General features: G+C 38.3%; 1 protein-coding gene across 5 annotated transcripts in view; it reads right to left on the reverse strand.

The window, feature by feature from the left end:
- Cfap61 (cilia and flagella associated protein 61) overlaps positions 1 to 19,579 on the reverse strand; it is a 251,648-nt gene that overhangs the window by 180,286 nt on the left and 51,783 nt on the right. For all 5 annotated transcript variants that reach the window (XM_021723124.3, XM_005320425.4, XM_040275760.2 and 2 more), the window contains 3 exons: positions 13,932 to 14,023; positions 5,885 to 5,956; positions 1,509 to 1,687 (listed from right to left, as the gene is read on the reverse strand). In XM_021723124.3, the coding sequence (XP_021578799.2) occupies positions 1,509 to 1,687; positions 5,885 to 5,956; positions 13,932 to 14,023 (343 nt within the window). The remainder of the gene's footprint in view (positions 1 to 1,508; positions 1,688 to 5,884; positions 5,957 to 13,931; positions 14,024 to 19,579) is intronic.

Here is a 19,579-nt window from a genome sequence, read left to right on the forward strand (position 1 = left end):
TGATCCTTCACTTTCTTTTTGGAAGAGCTGGGGAGAGAGATTAGTATGTTATAGATTATTCTGATTTTTTAATCTTATATATAAAATATTTTCTGACCATCTGAATATGTATATTCACAGGCAACCTATAATGAGTTTAAAATCCATTAAAAATGGATTTACAATGTTTAAAAATCCAAAAATTACAACTAGGCACAATCATAACTAATTGCACAGAGGAAAAACAAACATAAAACAACAAATCTCAAAGGACTTTATAGGCTTTTTAGAGTATCTACAACATAATTAGAATAAAAAAATTTCCTTTTGCATATTATGCGACCTCCATGAAAGCTGAAAATTTAAGTGGAAAAAAAGGTAAAATATGGTTCTGGTGGAAGCCGGAAAACTGGGAAAACATTTAAATACACCCTTTAAAAAGAAATGGCTAGCATTGTTCTTGGTCATCCAAAAGATACTCCAGAACCCTCTGCTCTATCAAAGTGGGCCTCTTCAAGATTGTTCTGTGGATACATGGTAAAATAGGCAATGTGCTAAAGGAGATGTGGAATTTGGGCATTGAGGGCAATGGTTCATACCCAAATGACCGGGTATAGCAAGCACTGGGGGTGTAGGGCTCCGAAGGGGCAAGAATTGAGGGGACCACATGGGGGACGACACCTGGGCTCCGTCTGCCTGGTACCATGCTCTCCTTTCAGTACCTTCCTTGGATTACTGGCTGCTCTGCTTATCTTATCCCACTCCCAGATCTCAGGTTTGGGTGAGTCTCTAACCCCAGACTGAGCATGAGGCAAGCCCAATTTGAGGCATGATCTGGTCACAGTCATAGGTTCAGGAATTAGCACACAGTGCAATTGGTTCCCATGGAACTTTGGCTAGAGAGCTGAGCCCAAGCCAGAATGCCTCCAGCTCACTGGATATTTATGTAGACCCAAGACTATCAGCTCTCTTGACCCTAGGTTGGAAATACTCCTCTGGAGCCAACAACAGGCAACCAGGGAAAAGAGGTAGAGAGAGAAAGTTAGCCCCAGCCCTAGTTAAAAATGGTTCTACCTACCACTGGACTTATCCTTAGTTATGTGAGGCAATTATTCCATTATTTTCCCCCAAACCCAGTTTGAATTGGATTTTCTGTTACTTGTAACCAAAAGACTCCAGACAAGCAGCAGTTAAAATCCATAATCTCCCAGAAATGCAAACTTTAAAGAATGGGAGGAGCATGTGGTTACAAGGTGGTGATAACTTTCCTGGTCCCCTACTATAATATAGGGAGGCCAGACCTGATCAATTTTCTTGCCCAGATCTGTAAGCCTTAACACAAATTTTATGAACAACAGTCTTTGGAAGGGGTCCAGGAATCAGTTTTTTGTTTTGTTTTGTTTTTGTTTTTTTGCTTTTAATTCCCCAGGAGATCGGGATGTGGGGCCAGCTTTGGAAATCACTGGCTCCAAAAGATTAAAATGTCATAAGTTCTTACTGTAACAAACAACCGGAAGTTCAGTACTTACCTTGCTTCATATTTCTCATCAATACAAAATAGCTGAATACAAAAAGCATCTGACTCTCCCTTGTAGACAGGGCGGAAGTAACTGGGCTCCTCATGCAGTGGGATGGATGTGGAGCTCTCACTGCTGATATATTGCTCCTCTTCATCAACAATGGAACTCCTGCTGAGTTTTTCTACCTCCTAGACCAAGGAGAAAGGAAGAACCAATAATAATCCTGTTCACTTCCTGCAACTTATTCTCTATCTTATCTACTGTTCCTAAGGCAGACAGGAAGGTCCAGCACTATAGCCACCTAGAAAGTTAGCACTTAGTATGTCCAGTCTGATTTTAGAAGCAGCTGAGGTGTTGCAACCCAGAGGAAACAATTCATTCTGAGGTCCTTCTGAAGTTCTTTTAAATCAAAGAAATCCATGCATGTAGTCAAAATTAAAATCAAATTAACACTAAAATTTTGTAATTAAAAATCATTAGTCTTTTATCCCCATAATTCACCTTCCCCATTAACTAGCACTTTCAACGTTTTCATATTTATTTATTTATTTCTAAATAAAATGCTTATATACTATTTCTTAATTCATCAGATTTTGAAATTTTCTATTGGATATTAATGTAGTAAATTGATCTAACCTTTCTGTGTAACCCTCTACCCTAAACTCTATCTTCCCAGTATAATTACATCACAATTCACAGTTAACCCAATAAGTCTTTGCATTATTATGAATATGCAAGCTTTGTTGCTATCCCTGAACAGAGAAGTATAATTTGACTACATTCTCATTTGTGTCCTTTGCTTTTAGTTGCTTGGTTTTCTGATTTTTTTTTTCATATGCATTACCAGATTTGTCAAGTATTGGTAAATATGAGTTTCCAAGCAATCAGGAAGTTGAAGTTGAAATATTCTATGAACTTTTTCTTTTTTCTTCCCCTCCTCTAATCTGGACCTATTGCTCTACTGGCCTACAATGCTACTTGCATCTTTTCTTTCCTTTTTTGCTTTGTTTTTGTTTTTGTTCGTGTTTTACAGTTGCTGTTTTCTTTTTTTCTTTTTGCCTCCATGTAGAGCTGCCTTTTATTAATTGAATCTTTATAATTTATTTCTTAGTGATCATACCTATACTATATCATATTTACTAAATTTCTTTCTTTCAACCCTTCCAAAAAATGCTCTCATTGGAGGAGCCACTAAATCATCTTTTTATTTATTATTTATTTATTTGGTCTAAGGCAGTTGCTGTTTTTTAAGCTCCATCTCTTTTCCTCATCTTCTTTGTTCATGGTTTAGCCCCTTTATCACTGAAGCACCATTCTAGCTTTATAAAAACAACAATGCTTGGGAGGCAAATATTTGGCAGGTCTGTGGGGAGGCACCTCCGTGACATTATCTGGAAGCCTTTTATTTTCTTTGGGCCTGTCCATTTTTGCAGGGAATTACATTCTCTAATCTCCTGCCTAAGGGACTGTGGAAGGGAGAACGGTGGCCCTCAAAGGTGTGTATGTCCTAATCTCCAGAACCTATGAGTATGTTATCTTACTGGGCAAAGGGACTGGAGATGCCATTTAACTAAGGATTTAAAATGAGGAGATCATCCTCAATTACCCTTATAATAGGGAGGTAGGAGAGTCAGAGTCAGAGAAAGGACAAGAGATTCTCTGCTGATAGCTCTGGAGATGGGGGAAGGGGTCATAGGAATGCAAGTTCCTTTTAGAAATTATCAAAGGCCAGAGGACAGATTCTTTCCTGGATCTTCCAGAACAAATATGCTCTATATGCACTTAGATTTTAGTACAGTAGATCCATTTTGGACCTCTGACTTCCTGTACTATAAGATAATAGATTGGTGTTATTTTATGCTACCGAGGTTATGATAATTTGTTACAGCAGCAACAGAAAACTCATACCAACAATAGGCTTCTTGCATTCAAAGAATGTGCCTGGAGGAGGGCCTGGGGGTTCCTGTATTTGAAATGGAGAATTTCACTTATTCCTCTATTTTCTGTCCTAGACCATTACCCAGCCTCATACAGTGTAGGCTGGACCTGAATATAGAGCTGTGTCTATTCAGTTTTTCCAGAGAATTCTCACTTTGTTTCCCTTGGGGTCTTGTTGATGAGCTAAGTGGAGGATACAGAGAACCTGGGGTTTCAGTTACTCCTTATCAGTCTGCTAAACAGAACCCTCATATTCAGCCTCATTCTTTACTCCGCCTGCAGCAGAACCTCCAAGTCCTTAGCCCCACTTTTCACCAAATTCTCCTCTCAGAAGGACTAAAGTTTTACCTTCCTCAGAAGGGCTAAGCCAAGGTCAGCTCCGTCAATTTTATTAATTCTAAATATTTTAAAGTGCCTATTTTTCAATAACTCCTCCCTGACTTGTTGCTTTGTGGATATATGCTTTCTATCCTTTTTCTGGTTGGTTTAGGTGAGAGTTTTTTCCCCACAGAAGAGGCAGTAGCTAAATATGGGAGGTCAATCCACCTGGTTACAGATGCCCTCTGTGTTTGATGCAGAGAGAGGGGACCAGCCCAACCCTCCCTCTCTATCCTTGTTTGGGTCCACAAAATAATGGCCTCCCTCTTAGGAATCTTGGAGATAAAACTGCCATTCTCCACTGCACCTCCTCTCTTTCCTCTCCAGGGTATAAGGAGTGACTTACTGTTCAGTGAGTCTCTCACTGTGGGTTCCTCCAAAGAGAAACTCTGAACTAAGAGTCTTCTCTTCTTGCCTCATTTCCCCATTCTCCTTGTATAATTTCATGGCATGGCTTCCTAAGCAAGCTGCTGAACCTTGGCTCTTAGCTCAAGGTTCACCACTGGAGGAACCTACACGAGGAGACCCACTGGTGAGTAGGTCATTCCTTGTGCCCTCGGGAGGGGAAAATGGGGATGCAGCAGAGATGGCAATTTTCTCTCCAAGATCCCAGGGATTTAAGGAATGGTTTCCATTGTTAACTCGGTCTCACAGAGATCTCTGGGAGACTATGGAGAACACAATTGACAACTGTTGCATCTCAGAGACAAAGGAGTTGGGGTGTTGATTTTCCAACTCCTTTGATTATTGACTGATGGCTAACCCCCAAAGTAACTGAACTGCTGCAAGCACAGTACCAACAAAGCACCAGGTATTTTCAGTTTTCCTCAGAGTGCTGAGGAGTGATTATTACCTAGGGCTATGGGTGGGGCCAGGTGGTATACACTAAACTGAGCTGCAGAAAACAGGCCCCTGAACAGCCCAATCTCTTTCTGGCGACATATCCTGGTCTCAGACTTCATGTGCGCTCCTCTCCTCCCTCAGATATCCTGGGAGGGGACAGACACCTGTCCTAACTAGAAATGGGAATCCCATTTGTGTTTCAGATCCAAGCTTTGTTCTCCAGTTTGGTGGTAGCCAAAAGATATGGTACTTCTACCCCTAGATGACTTGTGTGTGGACTCCTTAATTGATCAGAATCTGGAGAGGAGACTGTATGTGCCAGGCCCTCTGACAGAGTACTGATGTGTGGGATCAATGTTCAGTGCATGAGTCCCAGTGCTACCATGGATCTGATGAACCCCCCTACCCAGCTTTCTTCTTCTCTGGCTGACCCATGCAGAGTTCGTCCGCCTATCAATGGGGTGTCCTGAGAAACTGTTGAAAATTGCACTGTGCTCAACACTGGAAAGTGAAATGTTCAGGCATGTCGAGCTCCTACTCAAAAACCTACAACACCCTCCTCAGCTCCCTAGGAGAAGGTCAAAATCCTGAGCTGGGTCCACAGAACCCTGCCAATCTCCTGAATCCTCAGTTTCCTGGCAGAAAACAGACAGGACATGGAGTAGCTAGAGGACCATGTGCAAAAATGTGTATAGGGTGAAGGGAAGTTAAGGAAAGAGGGTGAAATACCCCAGGGATAGCCACTGGAGGAAGATGCTACCACCCTTTGGCCTAAACCTGTAATAGGAAGGGGCAGTTACTGGAACCTGAGATTCTTGTGAATGATACATAATACATTACAAGTATGTTCTAAAGTGTGTGCATGCTCAGATCATATATATAGTCTTAGAAAACTTTTACAATTCTTTTGTTCTTCAAAATGTTTTCTCTTTTGGCAATGAGAGGGAGAAAGTTATCTGCATTGACTGAAATGGTTGCAAGTGATGAATAAAAATGTTACTTATGGTCTGAATTATGCAGGGGATACAAGACAAGGGATTAATCACTGCAGGGTCAGAGTTAACCAGGGGAGGCTTTGTAGAACAGGAGCAAGACCATGGTAGATATGAACTAGGAGAGAGAGGTGGGAAGTCTGGGAGAGTAACCAGCACATAAAGACTGGTGGGAGAGGTGGTGCTTCATGCAAGTCAGTTATTATGCACACAAAGGCCCTGCTCAAACCCCACCTGAGTTTCACTAATTCCACTTTGGATTGATAATACAGGTTCCCCAGATGCAGCTTCTTCAAGGACTTTTTCCTGCAAATGACAATGATAAAACACAAGGGTTAATTACATCTATAGTGGTTCAGAGCTGAAGCTTTTGAGCAAGCTGCCAATGTTCAGACCCTGGCTTCATTGCTTATTGGCTAGGTAGGAGGCACTGGGAAAGTTATGGACCCTCAGTTTCCTCATATGTAAAAGGGGGGCAAAACAGCATTTTTTATAAGGTTATTAGGAGGATAAAATAAAAAGAGAGCAAGAGGGAAAGAGGGACTTATAGAGATAAAAATATTGAATGCTTGATAGAAAAATGATAGATGGTAGATGGATGGACAGACAATGAGAGTACCTCCTAATTCTCTGTACATGTTAATTATAACTCCATTATTCTTATTTTTACATATAACTTGAAAACTGCACTAAGTTCTTTTCTTTTAAAACCAATTTTATGTATAAATGTATAAATGACATAAAATAAACTGCACATATTTAAAGCGAGAAGTTTTGCATTTTGTATGCACCTGCAAAAATATCACCCCAATCAAAATACCAAACGCATAATACAACACTGTCCAATCTTCGATGTTTCTTTTTCTTTCTTTCTTTCTTTCTTTTTTTTTTCTTTTTTAGTACTGGGAATTAAATCCAAGGGCACTTTACCACTGAGCAATATCCCCAATCCTTTTTATTTTAAGATAGCATCTCACTAAGTTGCTTAGGCCTTTCTAAGTTGCTGAAGCTAGCTTTGAACTTACAATCCTCCTATCTCAGCGTCCCAAGTCACTGGAATAGGCTACAATATTTCTCTATGCCTCTTGCTACCATCTCTTGTGACCTTGATGACAACAGGCCAACATGGATCTTTGTCCTATAGATTAGTTTGTATTTCCTGAAATTTTATGGTATCTTTTAATTTTTTTTTTGACAAGAGGTCTGACTTCTACTTCTTTCAGCATATTTATTTTGAAATTTGTCAATATTTTTAAGTATCCATAGTGTGTTCCTTCTTGTTGCTGAGTACTATTTCATGGATGCAGATGTACTACACTTCCTCCACTTCCCACCACTCTTGGAATGCTTAATCTTTTTTTATTTTGGTCATTCGAACAGATGTCCAGTTATGTCTGATTGTGGTGTTCACTTGTATTTCCTAATGACTAATGTCATTTCACATCATATGTCTTCGTCTGGAAAGTGTTTGTTCCAATTTCTTGCCCATTTTTAAATAAAAAGGGTGTTTATTTTATATTATTGTGTTTTGAGAGCTTAAAAAATAACTTATAGAAACATACCTTGGTGAAATATATGATTTGTAAATATTTCCTCCCAGTCTGAGGCTTCTATTTTTCATTCTCTTAAAATCTCTTTCAATAAGTTTTACATTTTGATGACATCTAATTTATTGATTTGTTCTTATATGCATTGTGCTTCTGATATTGTATCTAAGGTAACTTTACCTAACCCAAGGTCACAAAGGTTTTCTCCCATGTTATATTTTCTTCTGTAGGTTTGGGTTTTATATTAAGATCCATGGTCCATTTGTAGTTACTTTTGGTATATGGTGTGAAACATGAATTAAATTTTTAAATTGTTGTATATAGATATTGAATTGTTTCAGCTCCATTTATTGAAAAGACTCTCTTTACTATACTGCCAAGTACCTTTATCATATAATTAGTTGTACTTAAATGTTACATATATTTATATATATTTATGAGTGTTTTTTTCCTATTCTATTAATCTGTTTGTTGACTTTGACACCAGTATTAAACTATTTTCATTACTAGAAGTTCATAGTAAGTCTTGAAATCAGTTAGTATTAGTCCTACAATTCTGTTAATCTTCTAAGTTGTTTGGTTATTATGGATCTTTTCTATTTACATATGAATTCTGCAGTTAAATTTTTAATTTAAAAAAGAAATTCCTGCTGAAATTTTGTTGGGCTTTTACTGAGTCTATAAATCAAATTTAGGAACTGATATCTTTACAATATTAAGTCTTTCAACCCATGCGCATAGGATATATCCTTGCTTATTTTATTTCTTCTTTAATTTCTCTCAGAAATATTTTGTAGTTTTCAGTGTGCAGGTCTTGAACATCTTTCAACAAATTTATACCTAAGTATATTCCATATTTGTACTATTGCAAATGGTATTTATTTCTATTTCTATTTGTTCATTGCTATGATAGAGACACGATTGAATCTTGCATATTGATTTTACATATATTTAGTAAACTTGCTAAATACATGTTAGTGCTAGTAGCTGTTTTGTAGATTTTCTAGATGTTTATGTTATAATCTGTGAAATAAAAGTTTTAATTCTCTCTGTCCAAGCTGAATGCCTTTTATTTCTTCTCACGTCTTTTTGCAATGGCTCAAATCACCATACAATTACAAGTAGTGAGAGTATATATTCTTGTCTTGTTCTGGATGTTAGGATAAAAGTCATACCATCAAGTATGAAGTTAGCGCTAGGCTTTTATAAAAACAAATTTCATCAAATTAAGTTCTCTTCTATTCCTAATTTTCTAAGAGTTTTTTAAGGAATGGATGTAGAACTTTCAAATGCTTTTTCTGAGAAAAAAATGTGTGTTTCTTTTTTAGCTTTATTAATATGTTTAATTTCATTGATTTTCTTATGTGTAGCCAACCTTCCATTCCTTTTTATATATTGATTAAGTTGGCTAAAATTTTTACTAGAATTTTTCGATCAATGTTCATGAGAAATACTGATCTGTAGTTTTATTTTTTGTAATGTCTTTCTTGCAAGGTAATATACTTTAGATGACTCGAATCCTTTCGAATTTGAGACTTGTTTTATAGACCAGAATACTGTCTACCTTAAAAGTTATATATGCACTTGAGAAGAATAAAATGTATTCTGCCACTGCTGAAGGAAATATACAATTAAATATCAATTTGGTCAAGTTTGGTCAACAGTGTTCTTAAAATAAAATCTTCTATATCCTAAATGTTTGTCTTAGTTGTTCTATCAATCATTAAAAGAAGAATACTACAATCTCTGTCTATTATTATTTATGCATTTGTCTTTGCAGTCCTACCACTTTTTCCTTCAGGGGCTTTGAGTTCTCTTGTTAAAAGTATTCATACACAGGAGTGTTTTGTCCTCTTGGCTTTGTCATTTCTCTGGCAATTAGTCTCTATTCTGAAAAACACTCTATTTGAGATTAATAAAACCACTCCAGCTTTCTTTTGGTGAGTTGTTAGCTCGGTACATCATTTTATCCTTTTAATTATAACCTATTATGTCTTTATGCTTAAAGACATTTTGGTAGTCAACAACATAGAAAGGAGTCTTACCTTTTATCTGATCTATATCTGCTTTCTGTGTTCTTTGTGGGGATATTTAGACCATGTACATGTAATGTGATTGTTGATATGGTAGGGGGGCGTTAAGTCTGTCATCTTGCCTTTTGTTTTCTATATGTCCCATCTATTCTTTTTTTTCCTTTACTTTGTGCTTTATTTTGGATTGATTTTACATCTTTATGATACCATTTTATCTTTTCTAGGCTTATTAAGTATGACTCTCTGAATTTGATAGATAACATCAGTGAGTTTTTGTTGTGGTTTACAGTATACATTTTTAACCTATCCCAGACTATCTAAGGTAACATTATACCACTTGAGATATAGTATAAAAACCTTAAAACTTACATTTCTCCCCTTTTGATTTTTGTTATTATTAATGTCATACTTTTTCTTTATATATGTGATAAACCACACACTATATTGCTCACTATATTTTGTTTAAAAAGTCAATGATCCTTTAAAGATATATAAATATTAAAAATAAAATCTTGTGTATTTATTCATTTTATCATTTTCAATGTTCTTCATCTCTGTTCAGATGCAGATTTCCATTTGGGTATCATTGTCCTTCTGCCTGAAGGATTTCCTTTAATATATTTTATAATGTGGGTCTGTTGGTGATGAATCCTTCCACATTTTGTGCATAGGCACAAATCTTTATTTCAGCTTTATTTCGGGGAGAGCTCAGCCAGTTGTTATGCAGCTCTCATGAGTGGAGTGAGTTTGCCAGTGGCCCTGAGTGTGGCATACACGAGAGGGGGTGTGGGATGCCTATCACCTTTCACAGGTTGTGTGAGGATGGGGCTGCTCTTGCAGGCTGTGTAGGTTAGATGTGGCTGGTATAACACTGGAGGCAGGGTGCCTTTCCGTTTCCATCAGCTTTAAGGGGCCAGGCTGCACTAGTGGGCCTGAAAAAGACCTTCACCACTGTTTAAGGGCTGTGCAAGTGAATTTGTGGCACCTTGCTGGACAAACTAACTCAGGGAAAACTGCCCAGCTGCTTCTCATGGCTGGGCAGGGTTGCCTATTTGCTTCCTGAGAGGCCCAGTATGCCGAGGCATTCAGATTAGCTGCTTGGATGCTTCTCAGGCCACAGGGAGGATAGGAGAGGTTGCCTGGCTGCTTTCTGGGGCACTCGGTGGACCTAGTCATTCAGGGAAGGCTGTCCAGCTGCTTTCTAAAGCCATGGGAAGGTGAGTAGAGCCACCATCTACTTTCTAGGTGCCTCAGTGGGCTGAGCCATTTAGGGTAGCTGCCCGGCTGCTTCCTCAGGTCATGGGAAGCAGGAAGGTTCATCAGGAGGTGGGCTAGTTCACAGGGATAGGTCAGATAAGCCAAATGAAGTGGGTGCTCAGCTGCTTTGAAGGACCCCAATGGGTAGGTTCTCAAAATGGCACTTTGTAGCAGTAATCTGGGTGGAGGAGGGCACAACAAGGGCTGGGATGTTTTTCTATGACAATGCAATGTCGGGTAACTCAGTAACTCCCCATACAGGGCTCAGGCCCTATGAGGGCTGCATAGAACTATCAGGAATACTTCCACTGCCCATGGCATTGTACTTACTTTCTCAGACACAAGAAGTCCCTCTTGGTTCAATGTTGATCACAAGAGAAGAGAATGACAGTTGCTGTGGTGTATTACCTTTCTTTAGAAGGTCATGTTCTGTGACATGTCTTATTGGTTTTGTCCACTAATTCTAACATCCATTTCCACTGCCTTCAGAAGCTCTGTCTCAAACATTCCAGTGAAATAGCTATTATTTTTTTCTTTGTTTTGGCCTTTTTTGTAGCAAGAAGTGCATCAGGCACCTCTAGTTAACCATCTTGCTGACATCACTCCCCCTTCACCTTGATTTTCAAATGAAGGGTATTTACTGGGTATAAAATTCTAAATGACAGTTTATTTTAAGATGTGACTTCAGGGCTAGGAGTGTAACTCAGTGGTAGAGTTTGTGCCCAGCATGTGCAATGCCCTGGGTTTGATCCTGAGCATTGATATACGGAGGAGAAGGAAAAGAAGACTCCACTGTCTCCTTGCATTGTTTTCAACAAGAACTCTGTTGTCATTCTTACCTTTGTCCCTGTTCCAAACTTGTTCCTTCATGCCCAACCCCTGATGCTTTTAAGATTTTCTCTTTATCACTGGTATTTCATTATTTGATCAAGGTTGGCTCTGGTACAATTTTGTGTTTCTGGTGCTTGTTGTTTCTGGAACTTCTTGTATCTATGAGTGGTTTTGTTTTCCATCAAATTTAAGGATTTTTGGTTCATTATTTTTTCAAATATTTTTCCTACCTCAACTTCTCTCTTCTATAAGATTGCAATTTCACAAATTTTAAGTCCTCAAAGTTATACCAAATCTCAGATACACTGATCTTTAAAAACAAAACAAAAAACAAACAAACAACAACAAAAAAACTTTCTCAAGTTCACTAACCTTTTCCTCTACAATGTCTAATTTTATTTCTTCAGGTGTATTTTTCAGATTATACTTTGTGGTTTTGTTTCTAGAAGTTTGATCTGGAGAATTTTTACCTTTTATATGTCTGTCTTTAACCTCTGGCAGTATGAAATAAAGTTATAATTACTGTCTTTTTGGTTTTCTCCACTAATTCTAACATCTGTTTCAGATCTGGGCAGTTTCAATTGATGAATTTATCTCCACTTTATGCACCATATATTCCCAGTTTCTTTTTCTTTCTTTTTTTTTTTTTTTTTTGAGTGCATGGTATTTTTTTATTGGATTCTGAACACTGTGAATTTCACTTAGTTGGGTGCAGGATAATGTTCTTGAATTTCGTCTGGGATCAGTTAAGTTACATGAAGAGTCTCATCCTTTTAGTTTTTGCTCTAAAGATATATTGCACAGGTCTGGATCAGTGCTTTATTCCCCATTACTGAGGCAATATGCTTCTGTGCCATTTTCCCAGTGCCTTATGAATCATAAGGTTTTCCAGTCTGGCTGGTAAAGACAAGAACTATATTCCCAGTCTTATAGTAGCGCTGAGTACTATTAACACTAATCCTCTGGGAAGTTTCTTTCCTCAAACTGACTTAGTAGTTTCTTCCCTAGTAGTACTCCTCTGATTGTTACCCAGCTGAATATTCAAAAATGATGCTTGCTGATAGATGGTATGCTCTCTCTGTATCTCTCTCCTCTCTGCTACTCTTTCACTCTTCAGTGAATTTAGTCTCCATGAACTTATAGTTCTGTCTCTTCATTTCAGGAAGTTTGATTGTTTCTCCTATCCTGTGAGATGGCCTGGAAATTCTCTCAAGGCAGTAAGCTGGGGCGATCATGGGATTCACTTGACTTATTTTTCACCACACTCAGGCATCACTGTTCTTTGTTACAGTGAGAGCAGTATTTTGAAAACTGTTGTTTCATTAACTATCCATTTTTGGTTGTTTCAGGCAGGATAATAAATCCAGCCTCTGTTCCTCCATCTTGGCTAGAAGTACAAGTTCTATGTACCCCCCCTCCCTTCCTTGCTTTAAATTCCATTAGTAGGTTCATTTCCTTCAATCATCCATGCAAATAAAAAAAAAACCCTGAAAAATAAAATCACCCATGCCATATAATCAAATTAAAAAAAAACCTGAAAAATAAAATCACCCATGCCATATAATCTTTAAAGGGTTCTGGTCCCCTCTTAGCCCCCTCTTCTGGGATGCTTCCCCTCTTCTATTCCCATCATGCTACAACTAGTTTCAGACTGGTTTTGTAGTACCCTCAGCACTTGTGTGGGCCTCTGATCTCCATGCAGAAAATAAATCAGTATTTGAAATACGACACCCAACCAGCTACAGGCTGAGTTTGTTTGTAGTTTGGGAGATCAGCATGTATTTTTCCATAAGGTCAACATGAAAATCAGAGAGGACAATCCAGGCGAAGTAGTGCTAAGACTCAGGAAGAGACCTGAGTGGCCTTGTTCCTAAGAATATAAGGGACATACACTGAACCCATACAGGACCCAGAACCCAGAAAATGTGATCATTTTTAATTACATGAAGTCATTAGCTGTCAGAGGTTAGCAGAGATGGAAAGATGGACGAATTCTGGAGTCCTCCCACCAAATCTTGGGGCATCCTGTGTACCACACTCAGGCCCTAGGTATGGGTTATCTCCCTTATTAGGTCATGATAGGTGGCAGCAGCACACACAGAGCTCTATTAAAGTCATGCTGATATAGCAGGAGGGGAGGGACCAAGAAGGGTTACTCCTGAGACCAGGCAAGAGCAGTAAACCTGGCATCTATCCAGGGAGCTGTGGCAGATGTTTCTGTAGTTTATAAGGCCCAATCAGAACAGGAAGAAACATGCTGCCATATTTGAATATGCAGAAAGTGTGTGAGTCTCTTTAGAAAGTCCACATTTCCTAATGAGCTTCCAATAACAACTTTATTTGCCTCCTCCTCCTCAAGACAGGGAATGGGTAGGAATGAAGGTGGGGAATGATTAAAATCTTGTTCTGACATGTGTTCTGCACTTTATCAGTGAAGCTTTGATTTGCCCACTATAAATGTGTGTGGTCTCTTCAGCCTTAGCTAGTAGGGCCTTTCTGTACCATGTGCTACAACTTTTGGGTAATGACCCCAGCACCAGAGATGCTCCCAATGCCACAAGTAGCCCCAGGCCCATCTCCAGGCCCCAGAAATGGGAAAATGGTCTCCCTTACCTGGATGTTCTCCATGGCCTCTGTATATAGAGGTTCCTCTGGCTCCCCAGAAATTCTCTGGACTCCTAGCCTGTTACTCATGAGCTCAGCATCTTTGGGAGAAAGAATAGAATAAGAACAGAAAATAGATGATAAATATCTATGAAACCACAGGAAATTGGGCAGCATGATCATGTATTTTAAACTATGATTATCTGAAAACTTAAATTTCAGAAGGCAGCAACTGGAGGTGAAAATAACAGGTTCTTTCCAGCCCACTTCAATCCTGACTCTGACACAGAGGTCCAGGAAAAGTTCCTCCTCAACTTCTCTGATCCTTCCCCAGGAGAGCTATGAAGATGAACTGTTATGCATGATGGTCTTGGGCCTGAGCGTGGTACACAGAAGGCCCCAATATTTGCCAGTCCCTGGACAATGAGATCCTTTGCTGGTATCCCCCTTGAAGTTTACAAACAACTGATTATGACAGAATTTAAAAGGATCTTAAGACAGAAGGTGGAAAAGACCACAATCAGCAATATCAGTGCTAATAGACTGCCAAGGATTAACACAAGAGCTGCTTTGTCTTTGTTTGGAAATACTGTGAAATTGGGGTTTACCAATAGCCATGAAATTCACTTTTCTATCTTGCAAGAGTTGAGTTGAATGTTATTTTAATATGTCTAAAACATCAATAATCAGAATATTTAATCTTCCTTAAAAATTACAATGAGCAAAAAATTCCCATTTTCTATAGAAAGTGCTCCCCTTTCCATTTTCTGTGACTGAAAGGGAACAATTTGGGAGACATCATCATCACAGGAATGCCTGCACTTCTTTTGTCTCACCCAGGGCCTACTCTGCTAGGGGATTCTTAACCATGACATCTGCTCTCAGCCTTTGGGCCTTATCTAAGAGCAGTCCCAGGATGCTCTAGCCAGATGCACCAGAGGACCTGAACCCTCTAGAGGCCTCCAGAGACACTGTGGCTACTCTTTGTGTTTTTAACCACCCATCAGACACTGCAAGGCCAGAGGCAGCTCAGTGTCCACTCTGCTTCCTCTTCTTCCTTGGTTTTCTTGCAATGCCCACCAAGGCAACAGCCCCTACAGACACGTCTCAACCCAAATTACTGTATCACAAATGTTTCTTACCTATTTCTTACAAAGATACAGGGAATTGAAATAGATTTACTTTATTGTTGTGAGCAAATGCATACAGAAATATGAGTTCATATTTTTCCTATGTATATCACTCTTATGTAACAACTACACAAGTGAATGAAGGATTTACAGCATGCAGAAGCTTCCCTTCTCCCTGACTAATCAATACAACTATTCAAACTTTTACCATCAATTAGTTTTGCTTAGTTGCAAATTTTGGAATGAAAAAAAAACCCACTCATATCAATAACTCTTTATTTTAAAGTGGTACCTTTGCAAAAAAAAGAGATACTTCTCTGTAATCCCAGCTGCTCTGGAGGCTGAGACAGGAGGATTGCAAGTTCAAAGTCAGCCTTAGCAACAGTGAGGTGCTAAACAACTCACTGAGACCCTGACTCTAAATAAAATACAAAATAGGGCTGGGGATGTAGTTCAGTGGTCAAGTGCCCTGAATCCAATCCCGGGGATTGCCTCCCCCCCCACCCCCCACACACAAAAGAGAGAGAGATACTTTCTTCCTCCTTTAAGTTTTAAATCTGAAGAACTACAAAAAGCACAAGTAAAAGAAATGAGGACCCATACTGTACACACATTTCTTTTCTAATTAGGATAAAATCACTAGAAAGTAAAAACATCTTAAAGAATGGATTCCATTGGCAGTGAACTGATGATCCTGATGACTTAACTATTTGACAGCCTAGTGCTCAAGAGACAATTACCAACTACAATGACTAATTGTCTTGACTAAACTGTCGTGAAGTGTTGCAGTTTATTATTAGGCAGCTGCCACCCTTGTCCCCAGAGGTGCCTGCATTTCAGAACTGGGCGAGGTGATGCTAAATCTCTTTCTGCAACCTCTCTTGGGTTTTGTGAAGTTTAATTAGTTAATGTTCATAATGCACCCTGAGGTCTTCAAATGTGACATGCTATCCCAGGGAAAAGTCAAGGCAGTGGTATTATATAACACACAACAGAAAACACCACAGAGCTGCAAGTTTAATTGTTATTTGAGTAGCTTAGAAGTTATGAACCAGTGATTTCTAGTAGGAGTGGAGGCAGAGTTTTCTGGGGCTTTCTCTCTAAGTGAGACTACTTATCTGAAGTGCATTTACCACAAAGTTAGTTAAGCTGGAAAGTCAAATACCTAGCTCAGATACCTCCTGACTAGTTATTAAAACAGTGACCTATTGCAGTAGAAATAGAACAAAATGGAAGTAAAAATAGAGCCAGATAGTTATGAAATGTTGATAAATGTTAACAATGGCATTTAAAATTCATGAAGAAAAGAATAAACTATATACAATTAATAGTGTTGGGTAAGAACATGAGAAAAAAATAAATTTCTACCTCTATTTCATATTAGACACAAAAATCATTTGCAGATAGATTACAACTTGAAGCATTTTTTAAAAACCACTTTGAAATTACTAGGAGAAAATACAGGGGAATATTTCATAACCTTGTGGGTGGAAAAGCTTTCCTTAGAAATGTGGAAGGCAGAAGTCAAAAAAGAATAATAATGACATATTTAGCACACTAAAGTTCTGTTGGAAGAAACCCTTTAAAATTTTTTTTAATAAGTAGATATGTGGAGAAAATATTTGCAACACCTATAATATGCCAATGATCAAATTCTAGGAAACAGAAAAAACAGACAAAGGAAGAAAACAGATTGAAAATACAAGTGGCCAATAAGCATATGAAAAGTGTTCATCCTCAAAAGGATTTGCAGAAATAAAGTTAAAACAATGCTGTCTTCTTTCAGACCTATCAAACTGGCCAGTTTAAAACTGACAATAATAAGTACTGGTACTGCCATGTTTGGTGACATGTATCTCTAAGTCCAGCAAGAAGAAATCTAGGAATATAGCCTCACAGAAACTTGGAAAGGGGTCCAGAGAGATATGTAGAAATGTTCAGAAGCGGGGCTTTTATCTCATTAACCTGTTGATGGGTTTATAATTGAATGGCCTATTAAGAGGTGGTGCAAGGCCTAAATCTCCTGGCCTCCCTCTCGTGTCCTGCTTTGTCTCCCGCAACTGTCTCTCTTGATGCTCCAGCAACTCTGAATTTGTACTTTTCTCTAATAAGCATGGTCTCAAACACCCCCTTATTCTGCATGCTTTTTTTTTCAATAAACTGAAAGAAAATGTTTCAATTTCCTCACTCAGACAGCTTGTTTTAGTCAGCTTTTGCATCACTGTGACCAAAAGAATGGACAATAACAATTTTAGAACAGGAAAAGTTTATTTGGGGCTCACAGTTTCAGAGATCTTGGTCCATAGATGGCTGACATCATTGCTCTGGGTGAGGTAGAGCATCATGGTAGAGGGTGTAGAGGAGGAAAGCTGCTCAGTACGTGGCAATCAGGAATCAGAGAGAACTCTGCTCACCTGGGACAAAATATGAATCCCAAGGGCACATCCCCAGTGACCTACTGCTCCAGCTACACCCTCCCTGCTTATAGTTACCACCCAGTTAATCCTTCAGCGGATTAATCCACTGATTAGGTTACAAGTCTCATAATCTATCATTTCACCCCTGAAAATCCTTGCACTGTCTCACACATGAGCTTGTGGGGATAGCTCATATCCAAAACATAAAGACAGCTCCAAGTTGTTCCTGAGTTTTAACTCAAAAAAGTTTTTCTTCTCTATGAAGTCTGTGCTGATTAATGTTCCCAAGATGACCTAGTTGTAATTCTACTATGGTTTCTATCACAATTTTTTATCCTTAGGAGGAGTTATTCTCCTGTAGATTTGTTTATCCTGCATGTTTATTTGGCCAGTGGATGGTACTACATTTACCATATAGACCAGGCTCCTAAAGTCTGAAATATGGAATGAACTCAAAATTTTCCTAATGACTGAAAAAAAAATTGCAAGAGACTAGTAATAAAGTTCATAATAATACCAAGAAAAATTTTAGGCAGCCTCATAAAAGAGGACAAGGGCTTGTTTTATATTTTTCAATTAAATTCCTCCCATCTAAGATGTAGCACAGACTTTAGGTTTTACAGTATGATAAACTTGAGCTCAAAGCATTAGTAATTCTTAGATCATTAACTTGAGATGAGACTATAGTTTGAGCCTCCTCCAGGAAAACAGATAACCATTTTCCCATTGTTATTTTACCAACAAGATAACTAATGCTAAATTTGAGTTGTCTCCTAAGGTTAGGAGGAAGATCAAGACAAAAATCATCAGCAACATTTTTTTGTGTATGTGAACATGGGTTGTAATGATGACGTGAATTCTTTACATTCTTTGTATTCAGATCCTTTACCATGTAGCATCCTCTACTCTGATTCTGGGCTCAGCCATATACCCTGCTCAGGACACATGACATATATTGATACAAAGCCTACATCTGAAGAGGTCTTTCATGTTTCTAATTGTTCTTTTGCACTTCTACCATCACCATGAAACATGCCCAATATAGCTTGCTAAGGGATTAGAGGAATATGGAGCAGAGAAGAGGGTAGCCGAGATCAGCTTATACCCAACCAACCCAAGACATGTGAGAAAACTCAGCCAAAATCAGCAGAGCTGCCTAACTGACCCCAGACAAAAAGAACCATACAAGTTCATTGTGATATTACACTTTAGTTTGTAGTTTGGTTGTTGGAAACATTATTATGGCAATGAATTATTTATGTAGTTACAAATTATAATGGAAAGAAAATACCAATTAAATTTATATACCACTGGTGAGATTAATAAAGAATGACAGTTAAAGATTAAACCAAACAGAGTAGACTCTCTGTCTTCAATGCAATTAAACTAAAACATAATAATAAAAAAGATAACTAAGGATATCTTTAATGGATAATTAAAATATACTACATACATACAAAGGAATGTTATGCAGCCTTAAAAAAGAAGGAAATCCTGTAATATGTAAGAACATTAAGGAGATTGGGGATATTGTGCTAAGTGAAATAAGGTGGTCACAGACAAGTAATGCATGATCCATTTATGAAGGTGTCTAAAACAGTCAAATTCATAGAAGCAGAGACAATGTAGAGATCAGGAATAAAGAAACTGGGCTGGGATAGAGTAGAGTACTTGCCTACCATGTATAAGACCCTTGGTTTGATTACCAGAACCACAGGAAATGAAAAAAAATTATTATAGATCTCTGCACAGATAAGTATAGCAGAAATAATTTTAAGTTTTTACTAAAAGCATCACTTTAATCAAGTGATCAAAGTGACACTCATCATCAGTAATGGAACAGACTAAAAATGTGTCATCCTAGATAAGACGAACTAAGAACTCAAACACAACATGGAAATCATGCCCTCTACACAACATGGAAATCATCATGAACATAAAGTATGCTCTCCAAAATTTATGGGCCTACAATCCTCAAAAGTATCCAGATCTTAAAAGTCAAGGAAAGACTAAAGAACCATTCCAAACTTAAAGATAGTAAGACTGTTATAGTTTAGACATGAAGTATCCCCCAAAAGCTCATGTGGGAGACAATGCCAAAATTTTCAGA

The sequence above is a fragment of the Ictidomys tridecemlineatus genome, chromosome 5 (genome assembly GCF_052094955.1).
Source record: "Ictidomys tridecemlineatus isolate mIctTri1 chromosome 5, mIctTri1.hap1, whole genome shotgun sequence".
NCBI lineage: Eukaryota > Metazoa > Chordata > Mammalia > Rodentia > Sciuridae > Ictidomys > Ictidomys tridecemlineatus.